At 36.4% G+C, this 24,926-nt stretch overlaps 1 protein-coding gene across 1 annotated transcript; it reads left to right on the top strand.

The window, feature by feature from the left end:
• Nucleotides 1–2,223: 2,223 nt before the first annotated feature.
• LOC127861447 (uncharacterized) lies at nucleotides 2,224–19,709 on the top strand. The gene is made up of 7 exons (XM_052399950.1): nucleotides 2,224–2,326; nucleotides 2,619–2,770; nucleotides 12,507–12,581; nucleotides 13,777–13,935; nucleotides 14,769–14,792; nucleotides 18,269–18,433; nucleotides 19,327–19,709. The coding sequence occupies exons 2-7, from the start codon at nucleotides 2,619–2,621 to the stop codon at nucleotides 19,451–19,453; spliced, it is 702 nt and encodes a 233-aa protein (XP_052255910.1). The 5' UTR covers nucleotides 2,224–2,326; the 3' UTR covers nucleotides 19,454–19,709.
• The last annotated feature ends 5,217 nt before the right edge of the window (nucleotides 19,710–24,926 follow it).

Here is a 24,926-nt window from a genome sequence, read left to right as displayed (position 1 = left end):
ATATTGTAAGGACGGAAACATACAAACTTTTTTTTTTTATATATAAATGTAAACTTGTTTTGTAGTAACCTGATTTGCGTATATTGAGAATTATGACTTCCGTCGTGAAATGTCCATGTGTTTTACGCACACTTATTCTTTGTGTCACACAAAACTCACAATAAATAAAGATATGATGATGCATTTCCACATCGTCTAATACCCACAATCCAACAGTGAGTGAAAATTTATTTCAATGACTTTATATTTCTTCCATGTGTCTAGTTGTGGTTTTTTTGTTGCACATGTACCTTGATGAGTTGGTTAGCAATTGTTTAATTGTTTAATTTGAATATGATTTTGAGGGTAATGTAACGACTCGCCCTCTTAATGACTCGCCCCATAACGACTCGCCCCACTTTTTATAACGACTCGCCCCACATATATAACGACCCGCCCTATCAAAATGAAATGTTATATTATATATGGTAATATAAATGAAATCAATTCATAATATGAATTTAAGGTTCGGTATTGTTTGATAAATATCGTTCAGCAGTTTTTTGCCTTATACCTGACCTTATATACGTCTATTGCAGGCATATTCTGAAAAGTAATAATTTTTATTTTATGATGTTTGTTTTTACATCTTTGTTCAGTGACAATATTATCATAAAGCAAGACTATTGGATATCGACACATTTGTCTCATGTCTACTTTCCTTTATATTTATAAATAGAAGCAAAGGCTAAGATCACATCGACAATTAAAGATTCCCAGGTTAAATTACTCAAGAATTTAGGGATTATCGTTATAAAGGAGACCGATGAATTAACAACATAATTGACAGGTACATTACCGCGGGCGGGTGATGACAATCAACAATACACGTGTCATAATCGCGAAAGCGTGAATACCTTGCTTCGTGGTAAAGATATTTTCATATATACGGGTATTGAAAGGTAAGAAAAATGAAAAAAAGGTCTTTGCCGATCTATTTTGCAGAAATTTTACGGACACAATTCATCTGTAAGATAATTTTTTATTTATAATTTTAAAATTACCATTATAATCTTAAATCTACCTATTTATTACCTGGTGATATGAATACACAACACACGTTTTAAAAATCTGTTTTCATATTATAAAAATGCGTATCAGTCCTTTTGTGTTTTTCACACAAACTTTACTTTAAAATGCTAATCAAATGGCGTTTCTTTTAAATTTTGGTGTGAACAATTAGCGCGGAAAGTTTTCAATGGTTTCAAATAAAACATTAAATGCTAATTAAATGGTGGTTCGTTTAATTTGTAAGTGTGAACAATTATCGCGGAAAATTTGCAATGGTTTCAAATAAACAAGAAACCATTTGTGATAAACCAATTAATTCCACGATTTGTTTAATTACTTTAATGGTTATAACTTTAATTGAGTAATACGTGCCACTGAGGAGTTAAGTATTTCAAGATGTATACATGATTATAGTATACCATTATTTTAAATTGATAATTCGACTAACACCATGCCTGCGCCTCCTTGTTTGTTTTGTCTACGACGGGTGTACCAAAACTCCAGAGCGGTGACATGTGACAACTGTGGTAACACTGGTAAGTACTTCTAAAACGTACAATCGAAGATAAATTATTTTTTTGCGTTGTAGTATTTTCGTGTGTCAACTATGCACTCTGTATTTGCAGCGCAGCATTGTTTACTAATATATATAAAAGTGTATAAAACTGTTTTTCTCTTGTAATCTATGCTTATATTATAGTCTATGTATATCAGAGATTGAATAAACTTTGTACTCTGTATTTGCAATGCAGCATTGTTAACCGATATAATATATATATATATATATATATATATATATATATATATATATATATATATATATATATATATATATATATATATATATATATATATATATATATATATATATATATATATATATATATATATATATATATATATATATGTATATATATATATATATATATATATTATATGAACAAACTTTGAAACAAATACGTTATACAGTTTATAAATATTTAAGTATATAATTTCGGGGAAACAGATGAGCAATACGACGCCGCTGTTGCCGAAAATAGTTATGTTACTGTGGTAACGCATAATATTAATTGCAAGAGTTGATAAAGTTCCAGGTGTAGAAATCTTGAACATATCATGCAGGATGCGTTACAGTATTCCAGTTTCTGTTGAAAGTTCCTGAAAAAGGTGAAAGTTAAAGTAAAGTAGTTTAACAAATTTCATTAAACTTTGAGATTTTGAGGTGTTACCGCGTGTTTAGGTGAGGTAGCCATTACTGTGAACGACAACCGACAAGGTCATGATGTTTTTATGAGTAAATCAGTACATGATAACGTGATAATCACAATAATTTAAGCAATTTCTTAAACATAAGCGCATCCCACATTTTTAAACATATTCATCCGTATGCGCTTCATAAAAGAGAAGCATTTATGCCTCAACGCTTCCATCTGTAGACTGTACCCTTTGGCGGATAGGGTTTACCGGCGGATAGAGCTCCTGTCGACTCGCGTTTGAAAAATGTATATTTGCCAGTCTTAATATTTTTTGTAGACAATAGCTTTACACGTTTATTTTCTATTTTACAGATGGCGCAGCGTATAGCAGCTACGACTGGCTCCTTCACCAATGCTATTTTCAAATTAGGTGTTGTCACTTGTTCAAGCACTGCTGCTTTAGGCGTTGTCTACTACTTTGCCTGGTACAGACCCAGGAAAGAAAAGTTTGAGGGTTTTCTGAAGTAAGTAGTTTTTCTTTAAGTGAGCTTTTATGAGTACATACATACAAGTTCTTCCTCGTGAAGGCAAAAACCATGTTAAAATAATTGTCCATAATATGTCTTTAAAATCAACCTCTTACATTGCAACAAACACAATAAATGTTACCCAAGACATACATTTGCATATCTTTTGTGGAGAAATACTCAAAACAAAAACATAACAAAAAGCCATCATCAAACAGTGGAAGTTTTGAATTTACAGTTCAATCTCATTTGCACAACAGTTCCAGAAAAAGCCATGTACAGTACAGCCCACACAGAACCAACATAATCCTCGGTCATGCCATGGCCAGAATCTTAGTACTCGGCTGCAGCGTCGTGTGTTCACTGGTGTATCGCCAAGGCATTTGGCATCAATCCGCGCAAAAACGCTGAGTCTATATTAACCTCGCGTACTTTCACAGAGTAAATCAAGTGAAAAGATACACACCTGCATGTACATTTGTGTAGCTTAGAAACCTAGATTTACACTACATTCATAGTTATTATTTTCACGCTTTAATAAGCGATATGGCATGTAATGCGCTTAAATAAATATTCGTTGTAATACCGTAAAAATCCAGTCATGAGTCGAGATTTTTTTCCTAAAAAATTTGATTAAATTTACAGCCTCGACTTATGAGGTCGTCCATGAAAAAAATGATGACATTCTAACAAGATCGATCCTCGTGGTAATGGTAAACTTTGTTGTTGTTGTTGTATAGAAAACTTGTTGAAATACTACACACGAAATGTTGTCTTTAACTGATACTTACCAATTAATATAACCACAGTTTGCAACATTTCCATTGTTTTTATTTTCATAATTTAATCCAAAGTTTTCATGTTGGTCGGTGTTTTTTATAACTTAACGCGTAAAAAAAAGATCAAGTCATTTTTAAAGTCGAGCAATAATTGGCAACGTGTGTGAATTGACAGTTTGACATCATCAAAGGAAAGCGGCTTCCTGTCAAGAAGCCCTAAAGCATCACCCTTCTCGCAGATAAAATAAGATTCCTTTAATTTTTTGAAGCGACATGTGTAACCAATCGCGAGTTTGTTATTCACTGATAATCGTCCAATTATGTTTGAGCACTTGCATAGCTCGGTCTATTGGTTATGTCAATCATTGTTATAAAATCGTGTTTTATTGAGGCACTTATCAATTGGTTTGATAGTCAGATTAAAGTACAAAGATTTGATTACAGTGATCACATTGTGTCATCGGATTATAAAGTTGTGGATTGTTACTAGCGTGGACATTTTAGTGCAAACTTTATAATTATAAATTAATAATTTATTAATTTGATTCACATTTGATTTGTGAAAATGCCTGAAAAACGCAACCACCAGGCGTATGACAATGTGTTTAAGATACGAGTGATAGAATTTGCAGAGCAATCAAATAATAATGGTGCTGCTGAACGCGAGTTTGGTGTGAGTGAAAAGCAAGTGCGTGATTGGCGTAAGATGAAGGTTACAATAATGAGTGGACATGCTAAACAGAAGCGGCGTGTTGTGCGGATTAGCCCGTATGATGCAATTGAGACGGACTTGCACGCTTGCCGTTGGATCTTGGTACAGCGGCAATGTGGTTTTGCCGTTTCCCGTAATGCCATCAGACTTAAAGCACAGGTTATGGCTAAGGACACTTAGTATGGCATCCACACTGCCGTCTTTAACCCTTTCCTTGACAGGTTCGCGTTTCTACGACCCTATCGATTCCCTGCCAAATACGCGTATCTAAGCCTGTATCGATTCCCTGTTATCTATGCATTTCTACTACCCTATCTATTACCTGATATATACGCGTTTTTACGAGGCATGATTTAATTAGCTATTTAAATGCTTAAAATGACGTTTTAAGTGTAACAGAAATGCATATACACCTACATTCATCATTTTTCTAAACTGTCGAGTAAACATCCCAGGGTTTTTGTTCCCACTTTTTGGGAAGATAGCCCATGGCTTTGGAATTGGGAATTTTATCGGCATTTTCATGAAATTGGGAAGATAAATTCATTAGCGTTTTTATTCCAAATGAAAAGTCCACTGATTAAGGAAATACTAAATTTGCTATAACTCTTTATAATCATTCAAATTAAAAGAACAAAATCATATAATACTTTGTTAGATGTAATTGAAATAAAATTGAGATTAAATACGCATTAGACACTTTCTAAAAAAAAAATAATAATATTTTTTTTTTTTTTTTTCGGAAATTGGGAATTTTTGCCACATTTTGGAAAAAAAGTATACTTTTTGGGATTGAGAACATAGGCGATAGAAAATCGGGCCAAAAAAAAGCCTGCATCCGGTAATGTTGCTATTTAAAGTTATGATGCAATTGGCAACCAATCAAGACGAGGGTTTACCATTTGACATGCGTATTTCACGTTCCGGGATGTGCGCGCTTCGGGCATTTCGTAATGTCCTAAAATAACTGCTTTTCTCGAACCGTATTTAATTTGGACATTTTCTGAAAATGTCTTAATAACTCGTTAAAAATGCCGCAAAAATAAACACGTTCCATAGGGATATAATATGATTTGGGTGTAAATCGATTTCATTCTTATTGTTGTTTGATTCCATTATATCGTAAATGTTTGTTTCCAAGATCATATACGAGAATGACATCGATATGTTTAATGGCATGTACACTCAAATGTTTTTACAAACGACACCTGCTTATCTAAAGTATGTGTTTCGTAATACACAGGATATTGGATTATTGGTGCTTGATTGGGCAATAAAGCAAAGACGCAGTCGGCGGTCTTCAATATGCCTTTGAACTGACCAACATAATAATTAATAGCGCAGGTGCTAATCTAACATTTAGGGATAAGAAACACAGGTTCTAGACACTTTGAATAAACATGTTTACCGGACGCAGCAGTAGTCTTCAGATGACGTTGGCGTTCATGCCATGTTACCTCGGCGTTTTGTAATTTGGTACACGAATACACGGGTTTGTCAGCGACTTCTGGGTTATAAAGTTATATGTCAGCGATCAGATTATAAACTGGAGTATTTGATAATAAAGTAGCCGCCTCAAATTGGAATTTTGCAAATAAATACACGAACTGAAGACGCCGACATTGCCGGATTTCGATCGGTAATAAAATGCAAATTGATTATATGAATATTCATGGCACATTATGCAACATCCAATTAAATGGTTACCGGTATCTATTAATGTTTATAAATCATTTGGTGAATTAATGTAATAGAAATACCAAGTATTGTAAGAATTTTATAAGAAAGAATACAATTGATTTTGAAAATGAATGAAGTTGTTTGAGAAACTTATAAAATAAAAAATCTTCAAGAAAGAAGAATTGTAGTTTGGAAAGTAAGAAAAAAAATTAAGATTCCAAAATATAATTATTTGTATTTGATTCAACACACCAACTTCGCAAAGTTTCTATATGAGCTGGAAAGAGATTTGCATTTAAACCCAGTAAAACACACAACGGTCAACTTTACATGACTATAACTGATGAATAAAATAATGTAGAAACATAAGTTTACACCACAGGAAAGGAAATTTTATTAGCTAAAACTTTCATAGTGAGTGTTTTTCAATAATATTTCAACTTTTATGAGAAAATCAGGTTTAAAGGCAATGAGGGTTGCGTTTCCAAAGAAGTAGATTTGCATTGAAACGCAGTAAAACACACAACGGTCAACTTTGCATGACTATAACTGACCAATAAATTAAGGTAGAAACATACAGTTTACACCACAGGAAAGGAAATTTTGTTAGCTTAAACTTTCATAATAGTATTTTTCAATAATATTTCAATTTTTATGAGAATATCAGGTTCAAAAGCAATGAGGGTCATAAAACAGCGTTTTTCCAATAATGCCTGTAAAGATGGGGTACTGATATTGATAGGATGGCTATCAGCCACTGGTCAGCAGGCAGCTAGGTCTTATGGTAACTGGAGAGGCTTATATTGGCTAAATGGCTGTCAAGGAAAGGGTTAAGGCATCTGCGGGTTGGTGCACCCGCTTCATGAATCGCTTTGGCCTGACGCTGCGCCAAAGGACGCACATTGCCCAGAAATTGCCGGCTGATGTCGATGCAAAGATGTTCTCCTAATGTGAAATTAACAAATTCTAGCGTCATATAAACAGTGCTTTATGCTTTGTCTCAATGAAAAGCGCGCGAAATTTATGCAGTCATGTAGAACGTCGCATGGAAAGTGTGGGTGTATTTTGTGTTGTATAAAAACATGAACATCACGTCGGGCGATTTACGTGTGTTCAGTGGGAAAAAACGCTCCGATTGGACATTATTTCATCACATCTTTAAATAGTAACAAATGCCAAAATTTATTTGATACTTAAGAAAAATGTTGAATGTGTGTGTTATCGAGCACTTCTATCGTAAATATTTACCAGGATTAGCTTTAAAACTGGAATATACGGGAATATCGGGTTATAAGTAGTGATATCAACTGTATGATATGAACAAAATAAAACAAGTTTATATACGCATATTCAAATAATAGTTATAATAAGCTGATAATTAACAAAACAACAATCAATTCTTGATTATTGATGTGGCTTCAAACTGCTAACTGTCTCTGTTAAAATATAATAATAAAAACAACATGCAATTATAAATCCACCCTCTGCTAGAGACCTGACCACTTGTAGGTGCCAAAACAGCTGCCTGGTCTCCTTGATGTCTCGATATGAAAAGGAAAACAATTGTACATAATTACGTGACCTTGTTCATGTGTGAATTACATACACTACGGGCAGGAAACAAACAAACTTGGCCATGCACCAGACATTCCCACAAGTATTTTAAGTCCACAGGACATCCGGTCCGGTAGTCTTAGATAACTTGCAGGACCGGTCTGGGATTCATAGGACCGAAACATCAATGTACAAACATATATATCATATTTATATATTTGCGAAGTTAAGTGTTATGTCGTTCGACAACAACTCAGATGCTCCATTAATACTAAGTGTTGGTTGTTTTCCTAAGTGGATAAGTTGTATGGTTACATATTTGTTTTCTTAATTCCAGGGGTGTCAATTTACCCAAATTTGAAATCCAGAAAATTACGCTAGGGGTCTTGGACCGCAGGACCCCAACGGGGATTAAGGGCCGAGTCCCTATGGGGGACACCCCCGTGACCTAGCTTATTGTACTTTTTTGTAGTATTTCCAGTTGCAATTTCTGGTGACTACAATGCGAAATATTATAAACCATACCATCCATATCACCGCATGTGTATCGTCATTCTATAAAAAAATTATAACGAACGTCGAAAATAAATTAAAATTGACGAATCATACTGTATCCGAATACGACAGTCCGAAAACATGTACATGTTTTGCACATATAATAAAATGCGCTTTATACATATCGTTTGAATGTAGAAAATGTAAACGAGTAACCAGTAACCTAGCAAATATGTAATCAATATATAATTCAGTTAACATATTGCTTTACAATATGCTACTGCAGTGCTTAACATTGCTATAAATCGATCACTTAAAATTTCAAGATAACGGACATTAGCAGCATTTCGAAAAATCGTAAGATTTTTCAGAAAGTAGCGAAGAGGTTTCGTCAGTTACCGTTCATTCTTTGCCAGCCGCTAACCATTTAGAAATCGATAAATAAAAGACCGGTCGAAATTGGAACCAAGTGCAAATTTCCGGAATGCCCAGGAATATTCTTTTTTAAATGATCGCACACTGGAACGAATTCTATTAAATAAATCAACTTTTCTTCTTGAATTATTACAAAAATGTTTGTTGATCGTTTAATATAAAGATAATAATCATACCGCGCAATAAGCGCACACAAAGTAACTCCTTCATTCCTACAGGTTCGTGAATGTGTATTAATTCGTAATTTTTTTAATGACGTAATTATTTAGCCGTCCGTGCACTGCACGCGTCCGAATTCGATACAATTACAACCCGAATATTTTTCACTGTCAACAAAATCCAAAAAATGAGGACAAACAAGGTAATAGTTGTATAATTAAATAATAATAATTAAACACACAATGTACTCAAACACCAAATAAATGGAAAAAAATCACCTTTTAAGTTAAATATTTCCAATATGTATGTTTTCGAATAATCTGGATTCCTGTGCTCCCATTTGTCAAGGTCATTTTACTGTGCATTATCGACTCAGATCAGCGTTGTCATATTATAGAGGCCCATAAAGGGGTTTATGGTATCCACACGAAAATCAATTAAAATCTTATTAACGCCACGCAGATTTTTTAACGTTGTAGGCCAAACCTCAGAGATACCATGGAGGGAATAGAGCATATACCCCGATATTCTGCTTAAAGCAGTAGATGATGTTAAAATGAAAAAAATATCTGTTCCTCGAGTGGCACTTCAATATTCCATCCCCTATCAAACATTAAGAGATAGGATTAGCGGACGTGTAGATCCCAACAAGTTTCTGAAGGAGACAATTTTTACACATGACGAAGAGTTAGGCCTTGTTGAGCATGCTGAAAATTGCGCAAGGCTTGGCTATGGGTTAAGCAATACAGCCATGCAGAAGTTGGGTGGTGAATTGGCGCACCACCTATGGAAGCGTGATTCGGAAAAACCACTAAGCATCTGCTGGCTGTATGGGTTTCTTAAACGGTGGGAATCAAGGATCTCTACCCGCAAACCAAACTGCGTTGGAGTCAAACAGGGCAAAATACTCAACCCCAGAGGTTGTTGAGCAGTTCCTCAACAATCTAGAGGCAGCTGTGGCGGAATACGGGTTACAAGAGAGGCCGGACTGCATTTTTAATCTCGATGAAACCGGAATCTCCCCTGAGCATCGTTCCCCTAACATAATCGCTCCTGTGCATGAAAAGGCACAGGCAGTAACATCACCACGCTCAGCGACCACAACGCTGATCGCATGCGCCAGTGCTTCTGGAAATCACCTTCCGCCATATTTAATATTTAAAGGTTGATAATAATATGATTAACAAACGAATATGAAAATATTTTACGAACAATATCACCAACATTAGTTCAATTCTAACTTCATCAAACTTCTTAAATACTTAGTATAACAGTATACATTCAGTTAGCCCAATTAGTACTTAAGTAAAAACATTTAATACATGAGAATATGCTTTCATTAATTAAGTGTTACAAGCAGTAAATATGATCAGAATTAATCAATTCAATTAAAACATAAATTATGATAAATATCTTCAAATGTTGATGTCGTAACTTTCATAACAGCAGGGAAGAGAACCAATGAAAATCTGGCGAAAGACCTGACGCCAGGTGCGAAAGTCACAATGTCTGAAACAGGGTGGTCAACGACCTCGACCTTCAAGGACTACCTTGAAAATCATTTCTTGACAAATATCAATAGGGGTGATGGCAGTCAACCCGTGATCTTATTACTCGACGGACACACAATGCACACCTCAACGGAGATGATGAAATGGGCCTGCGAGAGAAACATTCATCTGTTCTGCTTGCCAGCGCATACTTCTCATATCCTTCAACTGCTTGACGTAGGTGGTTTGGTCCATTAAAGTGATTCTACTACAGCGAATGTGCTTCGTACATGAAGGCCAACCCTGGGAAAGTGGTAACGAAGTATGAAGTTGCTGGAATGGCTTGCAGCGCTTACCTGAAGGCACTTAGCCCTTGGAACATCGTGTCAGCCTTCAGGAAGGCCGGTGTGTACCCACTAAACAAGAATGCGGTGCCTTCAGAAAAGCTCGTGTCATGCGAGTCATTCCGAGACTAGACACCTCTTCACCTCTTCAGAAGTTACAAGAAGTACGGGCTGGCAAGCAGGCAGTTGAAGAGTATCTCCGGGCAAAAACAGAATCACCAACCCCTACCACGTGCAGATACCAAAAGAAGATGTTGGTGAAACCAAAACCTGGCGGGAAATATATTACAAGCGATGCATACATTGAAGAGGTGGAGATGTACGACGCCAAGAAAAATGCCAATGCCGTCACATCTCAAAGCCAGATGATGTGTTAAAGCCCGATGCTGTCAACAAGTGGCATACAAAAGTTGCACGCCAACATTGTTAGAGAAGACTCTGATACCGAATCGGACACGGACGATTTCCGAAAACTGTTGCGTATGTGGACAATTTAGTCCAACAAATCTGGACACGAGGCCGCACATAAAAATTGTTAATTGGAGGCAGTGTGACGAGTGTGGGCATCGGGTCCACCTTTCCTTCTGCCATACAAAATCGGTGCTGCGAAGAGGAGACAGTTTTTTGCCCACACTGTTGTTAAAATTAAAATTTGTTTTGCACCGTTTATGTTATGCTTTCGTTAATAATTGTTAAATCGTTCAATGCTGACCATTAATGATTCATTACATTTGCTTGAATGTATCATTTGAATGCGTTCAATGTTCATACTTAATACGTTATTTGTTAAATAAGTTCATTATGTATAGAGGATAAAGTAATTGCAAGATAGAGAAATTAAAGACTCTGCGTTTGTATCAGCAATTTCCCTACACAGAGCTTCACAGTAGAGCGCGAGTTTGAATGCGTAGGTGGCCAAACCAACAGGAAAAGTGGCTACTTTAGCCGATTCTAAAAATGACAATAATAAATGATTATTGCAATTGAATTAATATATGCCCTTGATAATCGTGTTTTGTCTTTATAAATTTGATTTGTTTTTTAATTTGCATTCTTTCTAAATAATAATTATTTCTATCAGGATTACAGCAACTTCTTTAGAAACGGGAATGCAATCACTAAAAACAAAACAACAACATGCTTTTCTATTAACAATATTGAATCCGGGCACATTTAATTAATTATGATTTTAAATATTATTATAATAGTTCTTTTAAAATTCATTGACTAACAAATCTTTTCTTCTTTTTTTTTTACAATACGCATCGACTCGTCATATTGCGGATCGCGGTCGGACAGGTGTGAAGCATCGCGACGAAATGTGTCTTGCCACCGCATACTGCCGCGGCTTCAACTGACGCGGCATTGAACCGTTTCGCCTTGCCGATGCGGATCGCGAAATATGTTTGTGTGCGTTGGCTGAACTGTATCATGATGATAAAACACCTCATCACTAGATCTATCTTGCACAGCATTGTCTGTTGCAAAAACATGTACTGTTGTTTGAAACTTGGATTTATTACGCTACCCCAAAAAAATTTGGAAGGGAGCATATAGTCGCCGCTTCGTCCTTCCGTGCATGTGTCCGTCCGTCGTTGCACAATTCTTGTACGGGCTATTTCTCAGATTCTAATGACCGAAAATTCAATGAAACTTTATGGGAAGCTTTACTACCAACAGGAGTTGGCATATTATCAGCCGGTTATGGTCGGATGATTTTTCACAGAGTTATGGCCCGTTGAAATTTTCTATAAACTGTAAATATAGTGCAATTCTTGTCCCCCCCCCAACTACTAGACGTTTCCTTTTATCTGAATATATAGTGCAAAATTGTGACAAAAACAACTTTGAGGAGCATCATCCGTCTCCGACCGTTTCTTGTATAATTTTTGTGCAAGCACACCATTAACAAGTAAGTTGTTTTAATGTGTGCATTAAAGATATATTTTAGATATTTTTGTGTTTGTGTCAGAAAACAAATGTGTGTGACTCACATTACCGCTTAAAGTGGTAATGACAGAAAATGAAGCTCTATTACACCAATGTATCAACTTCCACTTTTTGAAAATGTGTCATGTTTTGTAGAGCATGTACCACAGATGAAAGTTTGATAAAAGCCCAGACTGAGAGGCTCCAGAGAATGGGTTACCACCCTGGCAGGTAAGATTTCCATGGTAACACATCTGAAAACAGACTTGTGATGTGTATTTAAGTAAACATGTGATCTTCTGCATTTTAGCGTAAGTTTTGGAGTTAAATGTTAGGTGGTCAATGTATTATGTCCTTTGGGTCTACTGTGTGGAAAAAGTTAATATTTATCATAATTGATCCTTAAAAGAGGGTTGAGAGGAAAAATAATGGAATAACTTACTTGTTCAGTCACTAAGTCCACAAACAATTTTTATGCCCCCCTTCGAAGAAGAGGGCTATATTGTTTTGCTGGATGTCTGTTGGTCTGTATGTAGACCAGTTTGTTTCCGATCAATAACTTGCGAACGGATTGACCAATTGGCTTAATACCTCCTATGTACATTATCTTTTTTCAGTAGATGACACCTATTGAAATTGGGTTCACTAGATAAAAGGTCACTGGCACAATAAAAGTGAAAATTGTTTCTGCGAAATAACTTGTGATTAGAGGGAAAGATTGGCTTGATACTTCACATGTGCATTGGCCTTGGGCAGTAGATGGCCCTTATTGAAATTGGGTTTACTAGGTCAAAGGTCAAGGTCACTGTCACACTTAGTGTGAATTCATTTATGATCAATAACTTGTCAACTGATTCATGAATTTGCTCGATATTTCCTATGTGCATTATCCTAAGACAGTAGATGACCCCTTTTGAAAGTGGCTGAGTCACACTAATTAGATAAGATTAACTCTTATGGTCAGTTTTGTTGCAAAAAATCCTGTGTCAAGGCCCTGTTGTTGTTGTTGTTTTGTGTTGTTGTTGTCTCCGACTGCAGAAATCTTGTTTAAGCTTGTGAATCAAAGAACTGGATATACGAAAAGCTATAAATATATCATCAACTTGAGGTGTTGATGTGCCAGAGGGTTCACCTCCTGTAATCCCCATACATGTCCAAGTTAAAAACCAAAAAAGCCGTTCAGGGATATATTAAATGTTTGTGACAATGCTCTTGTTTTTACTTAACAAAAACTTTCTGAGACCGGCTTTGGTAAGACAGGGTTTAATACATGTTCATAAAGTGTTTCCCAGATAGCACCTGTGACAACACCTTATGTCATGCATTAAGCCCCCCAGATAGCACCTGTGACAACACCTTACATGTATGTCATGCATTAAGCCCTGCTTTCCCAGAGCATTGTTCACCTCTTCCACCTGTCTTGCAGCTACACATTGTCAGCAGACAAGTTCAAGGGCTTGTTTGAGAACTGTGACGGCAAGGAATTCCTCGAGGCCATGACCCAGTTCTACACACTGCAGGGAATGAAGGAGGAGGGGGCCACTGCTGATAGAGAAGCCTACCTCAAGGCTCGTAACCAGACCAGGTAAGTCAATTATGACCCAGTTCTACACACTGCAGGGAATAAAGGAGGAGGGGCCACTGCTGATAGAGAAGCCTACCTCAAGGCTCGTAACCAGACCAGGTAAGTCAATTATGACCCAGTTCTACACACCGCAGGGAATGAAGGAGGAGGGGGCCACTGCTGATAGAGAAGCCTACCTCAAGGCTCGTAACCAGACCAGGTAAGTCAATTATGACCCAGTTCTACACACTGCAGGGAATGAAGGAGGAGGGGGCCACTGCTGATAGAGAAGCCTACCTCAAGGCTCGTAACCAGACCAGGTAAGTCAATTATGACCCAGTTCTACACACTGCAGGGAATGAAGGAGGAGGGGGCCACTGCTGATAGAGAAGCCTACCTCAAGGCTCGTAACCAGACCAGGTTGGTAATAAATGATGTTGGGCACAATCTAGGTAAAGGGTGCTTCATGTAGTATTTGTATGTATCATTTGCAGACAAAGGTTGGTAAATATATTCTATTCAGGGAAAAAATCACCATAACTGACACAACACCCCATAGTGTGTGTTCCTTTTGTGTATATTAAAAATTTATATTTAGGTCGCAGTGCTGTAGTGGATATGGTGTCTGTCTAGCGATCGGGAGGTCATGGGTTCGATCTCCACTGTGGGAGCGTTGTTTACATTTCCCCATAGACACCAAGTACTGGTTCTAGTCCCAAGAAGCGGACTCGAGAGCGTTTCAAATAACCCTTAGGCTTTCTATGCAATTGAGCTAAAATAAATAGGTTTTTAACTATAAAAAAATGGAATTCAATACTGTTAAAATTGCAACTATCTCTTTTGCTTCATTTCAGAGTCAGGCAATTCCAGGCACTTGAGTAAGTTCTATTTTCATATAAAATTTGTATAATATTTATCATTATAAGCTGAATAGTATTTGCATTGAGACAAAAAAATAAGCATATTTATTATATTAAAATATTTTATTTAAGGAACATAAGCTTTGTTATCTGTTTCTTAACACATTGAAATGCTTTAAAAATAAACTGAAAATAGCATAAAACACATTATGTTCCAAGGTTCCATGATTTCATAGTTAAATAAAGCATCTGACCAGATTAATAATGACCATTTTATACATAGATGGTTATGTCACTACATTATTGTCAGTAAGACCAGTGTGCACACACTAATTTGCGACGACATACATCCGTTTTCAATCTGACTTAATCCGACCTTTATGGTGCATGTATTTGTAAAGTGTCTGTACTTTCATTTTTTATTACGATGCGAAATGTCCAAGAGAGGTTGAAAGACATCCACAATTGTAGTGCCAAAATATCAGTCAATCGCAAACTTTTTTCGCACCCTAAAAGTTACCCAATAAGAGCCGAATCATTCTTGTTATCGATGTTAGAAACTGTGTATGCAGCAGTTGATATACAAAAAAACATGGTCCCTGACTGAACAAACCTGTCAAAAGTGGAAAAGGATTAAAGATGTTATGAAAGATCAGTTTATTAAAGTTAATTTTGATAGTTTACAGTTTTATTGAATCAATACAAGTGTGAAGCTTCAACAGAAGTAAAGCAGCAATGATTTTAAGGTATGCATTTTTAGTCCCCTACTGATTTCACCGGAGGGGACTTACGGTTTTGTCTCCGTCCGTCCGTCACACTTTTCTGGATCCTGCGATAACTTTAAAAGTTTTGAATATTTTTTCATGAAACTTGGAACATGGATAGATGGCAATATGGACATTATGCACGGCATTTCATTTTGTTCCTACGTCAAAACTTTTGGTTGCTATTGCAACAAATAGACTAGAAATAGTGCTGAATAATGGTGTTTTTTTCTGGATCCTGCGATAACTTTCAAAGTTCTTAATATTTTTTCATGAAACTTGGAACATGGATAGATGGAAATGGGGACATTATGCGCGTCGTTTCATTTTGTTCCTACGTCAAAAATTGTGGATGCTATGGCAACAAATAGACTAGAAATAGTGCTGATTATGGTGTTTTTTCTGGATACTGCGATAACTTTAAAAGTTCTTAATATTTTTTCATGAAACTTGCAACATGGATAGACGGCAATATGGACATTATGTACGTCATTTATTTTGTTCCTACGTCAAAAATTGTGGTTGCTATGTCAACAAATAGACTAGAAATAGTGCTGAAAGTGGTGTTATTTTCTGGATCCTGCGATAACTTTATTAGTTCTTAATATTTTTTCATGAAACTTGCAACATGGATAGATGGCAATATGGACATTATGCACGTCATTTCATTTTGTTCCTACGTCAAAAGTTGTGGTCCCTATGGCAACAAATAGACTAGAAATAGTGCTGAAAATGGTGTTTTTTTCTGGATCCTGCGATAACTTTAAAGGTTCCTTATATTTTTTCATGAAACTTGGAACATGGATAGATGGCAATATGGACATTATGCACGTCATTTCATTTTATTCCTATGTCAAAAATTGTGGTTGCTATGGAAACAAATAGACTAGAAATAGTGCTGAAAGTGGTGTTATTTTCTGGATCCTGCGATAACTTTATTAGTTCTTAATATTTTTTCATGAAACTTGCAACATGGATAGATGGCAATATGGACATTATGCACGTCATTTCATTTTGTTCCTACGTCAAAAGTTGTGGTCGCTATGGCAACAAATAGACTAGAAATAGTGCTGAAAATGGTGTTTTTTTCTGGATCCTGCGATAACTTTAAAGGTTCCTTATATTTTTTCATGAAACTTGGAACATGGATAGATGGCAATATGGACATTATGCACGTCATTTCATTTTATTCCTATGTCAAAAATTGTGGTTGCTATGGAAACAAAAACCAAAAATATTCTGAAAATGGTGAAATTTCTGACAATGGTGGAGCCGGTAAAGGAATTTAATTGCTTGGCAATAGTCTTGTTATAACTAATTTCCACCTATTTAAAGCGAGATTATACGCTTTTTTAATGTGTTAAATTGTAATTTATTGATAAAAATATGTTACAATAACACAAAATAGGCAAGAAACATTATACATTGAAGACCAATTTCATAAAATGCAGCAAAGACAAATTAGCGCCCCAAGCCAATTGTGACCAAGATATTTCGTACATATTTTCCTACAATAACCAAAGCATTCGTCTTTCTATTAGGATCGGAGTTAGTGTTTGTGTGTCATATGAATAGATATCGTTGCAGGAAATTAAAATTATCCGTAAAACAAAAAGGTATTGTATGAACGAATCTGTACTAAAACTAAATTTAGATTCACATCGTATTTGCATGATATAAATGCTGGCAAATTCGACTGTACAGACATTTTCGATATCAAAATTAAATATCTGGCTTATTTCACACATTTCGGCACATGTTTTTCTTAACTTTTATTTTATTATATGTATTATTACACATTTTATATAAAATCATAAATATCTGACAAAATCGTATAATCTCGCTTAAAAGAATAAAAAAGCCCTATTTTTCAAAATCAATGGGTGAAAACTCTATTTCCCAAATAATTATCTGAGGCACTGTAGAGAGGGTTTGTATTGGAATTGATGTCAAAAGCTCATTGTGATTTAATTTAAGCAATCAAATTACAGCTTGAGAATAATATCATTTGTGACTGTCATACAAATGTAATGAAGATGTGGAGGCCACTTGCTCTTCCTTTATGATCCACACATTCCTGAAGTGTTTGCCCTTGAACATAGCAGATATTGCAGTGCGTGGTATGGTACAATGTATAACTATTTGCAAGGTTTGTAACACAAAGTTCTAATGTAAATATGAGCTGCGGTCTGGGAAAACTGGGCTTATTGCACAGGCTTAAAATGTCAACTCTGATTAGCCTGTGCAGTCTGCACAGTCTAATCAGAAACAACACTTACTGCCTAAACTAAACTTTTGCTATGAAGATAACTTTCTTCAAACTGAAGATACCTTAACCCTTTCAGTGCTGGAACCGAATTTTGAAGGCCTTTGCAAACAGTTTGGATCCAGATGATACGCCACAGAACGTGGCGTCTCATCAGGATCCAAACTGTTTGCTATTCTGATAGTATTATTGAAATAAAATCGAAGAAACTGCTAATTTTAGAAATGCGGGGGACGACATTTTAGCAGACGACAAATTTCCCAGCATGCAAAGGGTTAAAAGCAGAAAGTGTTCTCACTGATTAGCCTGTGCATACTGTGTAGGCTAATCAGGGACAGCACTTAACACACATGCATACATGTATAGCCAGATTTTCACAGAACAAGGCTCAAATTACATGTATGTGTACATTTTATTTGAATCATATATAAAACAGCTCATTAGCGTATCGCACCGATTTCCAGTCCTTTTCCGGCAGACCTGAGCACCATGGAGTCCCTGGAGAGAAAGTACAGGAGTCATGTGCCCACAGACAAGGCCAGTATTGATAGCTTTGTTGAGCGCATGGAGAAGTTCAAGAACGGAGAATCAGACGAATTCTCCTTTGCACTGGCTCGCTTAAACAACATGTAAGTTAGCCTTTGACACAAGGTAAAGTCTTAAGTAAGAGCTAAGAAATCTGAATGTGTAGCAGAAATGTTAGATTAGAAAGTCTGAGAATCTGCCTTATTTTTTAAATAATTTACATTCATTTTTGCAACATATCTGAGAATTCAGTAGCCAGTAAGACATCTCAGTAGCCATTTGCTTTTTTGGCTACAAGTATAGCTAACATAGAATTTCACAGCCTTCTTTGCCATTCGCCAAATTAGCCAACGGCTTAATTATTATTTAGCCATTTTGGGATAAAGAATATTGATGTCAGGTTCCCACTGGCTCAAAATAATGTTTACACTAAATTTCGCCACTTTTATAAAGTTGTCAACAAATTTTGTCAAACATTTATAATTTGAAGTCGGTTAAAACTCAATTGTTTCCATTAAAAAGTAAAATGTAAATAAATATGATTAAAACTTACAGCTTTTAACTGTAATATTTGTCAACATTCTGCATTGTTTAGAAAGATTGCAAACATGTATGACAATATAAAAATAAGAATACTCTTAAAAATTCCAGATCCTTCTATAAATTAAGTACTCTCTTTGTTGAAAGTACAACTTTTTGTCCATTATTAATGATAAAATGCACAGCTACAAAGTACAGACATTTACCTTTTTCCTTATAGTCTGAAGGGTAAGCTTGTATTGGAATGAAAGTAAACCATAGGTGCCACACTTTCAGCCTAGACTGGACTTTTGTTTAGATGAGATTTCCTTAAAACTTAAAATTATGTTAATCTGTTAATGCCGAAATAGTCATCCATGATTATCCTGTGTGGACTGCAGGGGCTATTCTGGGAGGGCACGGCGCACATGCATTAAGCCCAGTTTTCCCAGAACGAGGGTCTTTAATCTTCTTGCAGACCAAGACCAAAGCTGAGTGAGGCAGCCGTAGACGAGGGATTGAAACGCATCAAGGCCGGTGAAGAACGAGCCAAAGTCATCCTGGAGACCGCTAGGGCTGCAGTGGAGGCGGAGGGAGCCATCTAAAATTCTGTGCACACATGGACATTAAGGAATCAGATTGCCTGAAGAATAGATAACACGAGTCACCTGATATTGTGATGATACATTTTAGGGGAATTAACAGTTTATAAAGAGGAAAAGTTGCTTATAAAAAACATATATAAAAAAACACTGACTTAATTTCAGAACAATGACTGTTTCAATTGTGATGTTTTTACACTGTAACAGATGGACGTAATGAGTTGTTTGGAGAAAGAAGTTGATTAAATAATTTATGATATGTGCATTTGTGTTGTCTATGCTTCTTTAGCCAGCAAAAATACAAAAAAATTATAGTTGAATACTAAGTACTGATCCGTCAGGGCCTTTGGCACCCTTGACAACCAATCCATTAAATACCATTATTAATTTTAACATTATTACAATATCACGATAAGAAAAGATATCGGTTTTAGTGCAAAAATGGATTCCTATATGGTCACAATAATGGGGAGCGTTGCCAGCGTCGTAGCCACGCTGAGACATGCCGAGCAATATTGAGATTAGAAGGGGAAAAGGAAATTTTTTGTCAAAGAATAAACTATATACATGTATAAGAAATTGAGGCTATTTAATGAATTTTAGGCACTATGATTTTCACTAACAAATATAATCATTGAAAACAATCGGCTCATGTTGAGGCAGATAATTATTTAAATTTAATAACTTCAATTGATGCCAAAATGATTCGGAAAATCCGTAAATTAAACAAAGCGTCGCACTGTACACTTTGAAGCTAAAATCATGGTGGACATCGGAACGTACCGAGCTAGAATTGGGTGTTTAACGGCCAGGTCTGGGTCTATTTTAGACCTAGACACACTTCGGCCACACTTCGGGTGGTTGGCGTTTTCGGTTTTATTGGTATTCTCCTCTTTATGGCCGGCGTCGAGTTAAAAGTTGAAGAATAATAAAACATGTTAAGACAGTGAAAAAGTTTTTCACAATTCATGAAACATTATTCGCTTAAATGTTTGATAGATCTGTTTTCTTCATATTATATATTAACAATATACATATCATGGCTTGTATGAGAGAGCTGCGTTTCAATTTTTTCTTTTTCTATCTGACTTCAAATGAATTATATGACTATTTTTCTGTAGTAATGGTTGTTACATAATTGCTTCTTCAAATACCGTTTATGGTAACAGAATCTAAAATTGACAATATACTTGTAGCAGATTTTTTTGTTTACTGTATTGATGCCAAACGGTCCTGTGTACCGTCCTCGATTCCGATAATTTAGGTATAACATTTAAAACGCACCAGAGACGTTCTGGGTATAAAAAAAATCCGGGGGGGCATGCCCCCGGAACCCCCTAGAATGACCTAATTAAGGTACTGCCTCGGCTAAAATTTGGGTCTGGCTACGCCACTGGTTTCGTGTGTCAATATATATTAAAAGAATAAGCGTTGAACTATATACTAGTAACTCAATTAAATATTTTATTGTACGCCCTAAAGACATGCACTCTACCCAGTGTTTCGTCGTTCCTTTGATCACAAGTACATCAGTGGGTTAAATTTCAGTCACACCAAAAGTGTTTAAACAAAAAAAAAACTTCAAGGTACACTCCTGGGGAATTCTCGGAAACTTTTGCGCAATAATATATTGTTTTTGCCCACTAACATCTCATTAAAAAATATGGAAATTTAAGTCCGCAAAACGTTACACTGCGGGTACTATTTCTCACTTTATACGCTTGTTCAATGGTAGAAATCGGTCAAATCTCTCTGGAGCATCTTGCATTTTGTAGAAAATAATTGTAGGAATATTCTTGAATATTGAAGACTACCTGATATTAGTACTGCCCATTGGGTCATAGTCGACCTGAAATGGCTTGAAGCCACCCGGAGTTGACTAGAAGCCGATTCTTGTCACCCTAGGGTGATTTCAAGCCGATTCATGTCACCCTGGGGTGACGTCAAGCCGACCGGGTGACTAGAATTGGCTTGAAGTCACCCCAGGGTAACATGAACCGGCTTTTAGTCACCCCAGGGTGACTTCAGGCCATTTCAGATCGACAATGACCCAATTAGCATGAACAAAGTTCAGCTCCGGCAACACACATTAGGGTTGGTAGGGTTAAAAATAATGGCAATACATGTTCTTTTATATAGATTGACGCAAATAGCATCTGCTTGTGGATATGTAAACACTATAAAGGCAGAATTGTCGATATTGCAGATTGTGTTTTAAAGCGTGGTCATTTGAATATATCGAGCGAGGGGAATTCTTTCCGGACTCGCTACAGAGACGATGATGTGCAGTCAGCGTTCAAGAAGTCCAAAAACAAGCGAGTGCTGGTACCGGTTTTCATACAAAATCGTAGAACATATTCACACTACACCACATTTGAGGAAGCATCATTGCTTAACATCAGTATACACTCAATTGCACGTCTAACTCAACACTTAAAAGTTGTAAGTGTATAGATATATTTTTAATAGTAAAAATGTTCCAAGATAACAACTTGAAATTTCATATCTTATTATCCGCGATTATTTTTCCACACAGGTGTATTACGTTTATTAAGTTCTAATACTTCTGTATCACGTGCGACAGTTGTGCCCTCGTGCTGCACGTTCAAATGGAAGTATGCAACTATTATTGTGTTTTATTTCTTTCGCATAATATCCTTTTCATATGGCAACCTTTTCGAAGAGACACATTTTTAATTAATATTATTTGATGCAACACTCGTGATACACAAGTTTCACCTACATTTAGTTTGAACTTTGTAAAGTCATCTAAATCACCCGATTACCGGGTATAAATCATTTTTGTGCTGAAACAACCCGAAGACAAGGGCTGTAGTCAATGCTCTTTTCACAAAGGAGTTACCTCCACAGTACACGTACATTTTTGTGGAATTTTTCATTAGCGGTGTTGCGCCTGTAAAAGTTCGCCTATTTTTTCGGCGTGCGTCCAAGAACAAAAGTGTTAAGAAGCTTTTACTTAACTTGTTGACTCCAATGAACGCTTACAAAAAAAGTATTGGTCAGAAACGTTAGTCCACATATACTGAAGCGCAGTACAGCTTGCCGACGTCAGGTCCCTGAAGTGCTGTGAACGCGTTGACCATAAGCCGAGCCTTTGTTATCACCCGCCATTGGCGGAGGGATATTGTTTTCGCGTTGTCCGTCCGTCCGTCTTTCCGTCCTGCCGGCCGTCCGTCCGGCACTTTTGTGTCCTGACCCATATCTTGGAAGTGCTTTGGCGGATTTGATTGAAACTTGGTATGAGCATATATATTGATAAGAGGATGATGCACGCCAAATCGCATTGTGCACCGTCTGTTAATAACGGAGTTAAGGCCCTTTGTATCTTGAAAAAATGCTTTTTTGTGTGTCCGGATCCATATCTTGGAAGTGCTTTGGCCGATTTCATTAAAACTTGGTATGGATGTATATATATGGATAAGAGAATGATGCACGCCAAATGGCATTGTACCCCATCTGTTAATAACGGAGTTATGGCCCTTTGTATATTGAAAAAATGCTTTTTTAGTGTCAAATATAACACTTTTGTGTCCAGAAGCATATTGGCGGGGGATATCAATTCAACGAATTTGCTTGTTTTCTAGAGACTTTGAAACAGTTCATGAGGCACTGACACAAATGAACAGTGTCAAACATGGAAATGGGCAATGATTCCGAGCTAACACTGTATTCAAGCTACATTAACCGCAACGTTTGTTTAGGTGTTCATGGATTCTTGTAGGATTAAATTGGGATAAAGTCGAACTGACACTGTATTCAAGCTAAATACCGCAATGTTGTCGAATGTGTTCCTGTGTACTAGAGAGGTAATTAAAAGTTTGGTTCCCTACAGAACACTGTCGAAAGTGAGAAAATTTGAAAAAAGTAAAATGTTGAATTGTATTGTGAAATGTTCAATAGTGAAATTACAACTTGCACAATTTACACTTGGAGCAGATTAGTTTGTAGAAGGTAACACATGTGAAAAATGATGATGTTGGTTTTAATCATTCAAATGTAGTTTTATATCAAGCAGTTTGCAAATTGCATAAATGATACTTTACTTTTGGAATGTTTGACATGTTAAAAATCGCGATCTTCAATTTGATTGTGTTATTATATGGATTTGCAATACGTTTTGCAACACTTATCACTTTCACGATATGGATTTGTTTTAAGAAGGCATTTACAGTTTGCGTGTGTGCATTGTTTAGTATATATTGTATGTATTGTGTAAATTTCACATGAACATTCACCACTTGCAAAATTGCTGTTAAAAATGGCGGCGATCCCTATCCAATATAATTGGGCCAAAATGCCGAACTCAAGCTAAACAAGCAAATTCGTAGAATTGATATCCCCCGCAACATATGCTTTGTTTGAGGATGGGTGCAAATCGGACGGACCGACAGCGCCAAAACAATATCCCTCCGCCTCTGGCGGGGGATATATACTCATACCAAGTTTCAATGAAATCCGCCAAAGCACTTCCAAGATATGGCTCCGGACACAAAAGTGCCTATAATAAAAAGCATTTTTTCAAGTTACAAAGGGCCATATCTCTGTTTTTAACAGATGGTATACAATGCCATTTGGCGTGCATCATCCTCTTATGCATATATATACTCATACCAAGTTTCAATGAAATCCGCCAAAACACTTCCAAGATATGGCTCCGGACACAAAAGTGCCTATAGTAAAAAGCATTTTTTAAAGATACAAAGGACCATAACTCTGTTTTTAACAGATGGTGTACAATGCCATTTGGCGTGCATCATCCTCTTATGCATATATATACTCATACCAAGTTTCAATGAAATCCGCCAAAGGACTTCCAAGATGTGGCTCCGGACACAAAAGTGCCTATAGTTAAAAGCACTTTTTCAAGATACAAAGGGCCATAACTCTGTTTTTAACAGATGGTGTACAATGCCATTTGGCGTGCATCATCCTCTTATGCATATATATACACATACAAAGTTTCAATGAAATCCGCCATAGCACTTCCAAGATATGGCTCCGGACACAAAAGTGCCGGACGGACGGACGGACAGCCGGACGGACAACGCCAAAACAATATCCCTCCGCCTCTGGCGGGGGATAAAAACGCAATAATGTTAAAGGTGTGCAAGTACGGTAGACGTAATTGCTGACATTCTGTTCACGCTGTATACCACACTATTCTCAAATGTGTGCCTATGTGTTTGGTGTTTAAAATAGATTGACATGACTTCCTAAATTTCAGTAAATGGATTGTGGGATGTCAGTAATAAAAGCAGTAGTTAATGGGGAATCCTTTGGTAATTAAGTATTTCCACTTTTAGGTTTTTCCAAATATTATTCCATACGTATCCGATTTATGTTGCCGTGACAAAGGAAATGGAATATACCGGTATATTGTGTACCTCCCAAAATATCAATATGAAAACTGGGTATATTAAGCTTTGTATAATAAAGTTTTAACAAATAAACTGTC

Source organism: Dreissena polymorpha, chromosome 16 (assembly GCF_020536995.1).
Source record: "Dreissena polymorpha isolate Duluth1 chromosome 16, UMN_Dpol_1.0, whole genome shotgun sequence".
NCBI classification, from domain to species: Eukaryota; Metazoa; Mollusca; class Bivalvia; order Myida; family Dreissenidae; genus Dreissena; species Dreissena polymorpha.
Note: the sequence above shows the minus strand (reverse complement) of the source record. Positions and strands in the feature narration are given on the sequence as shown.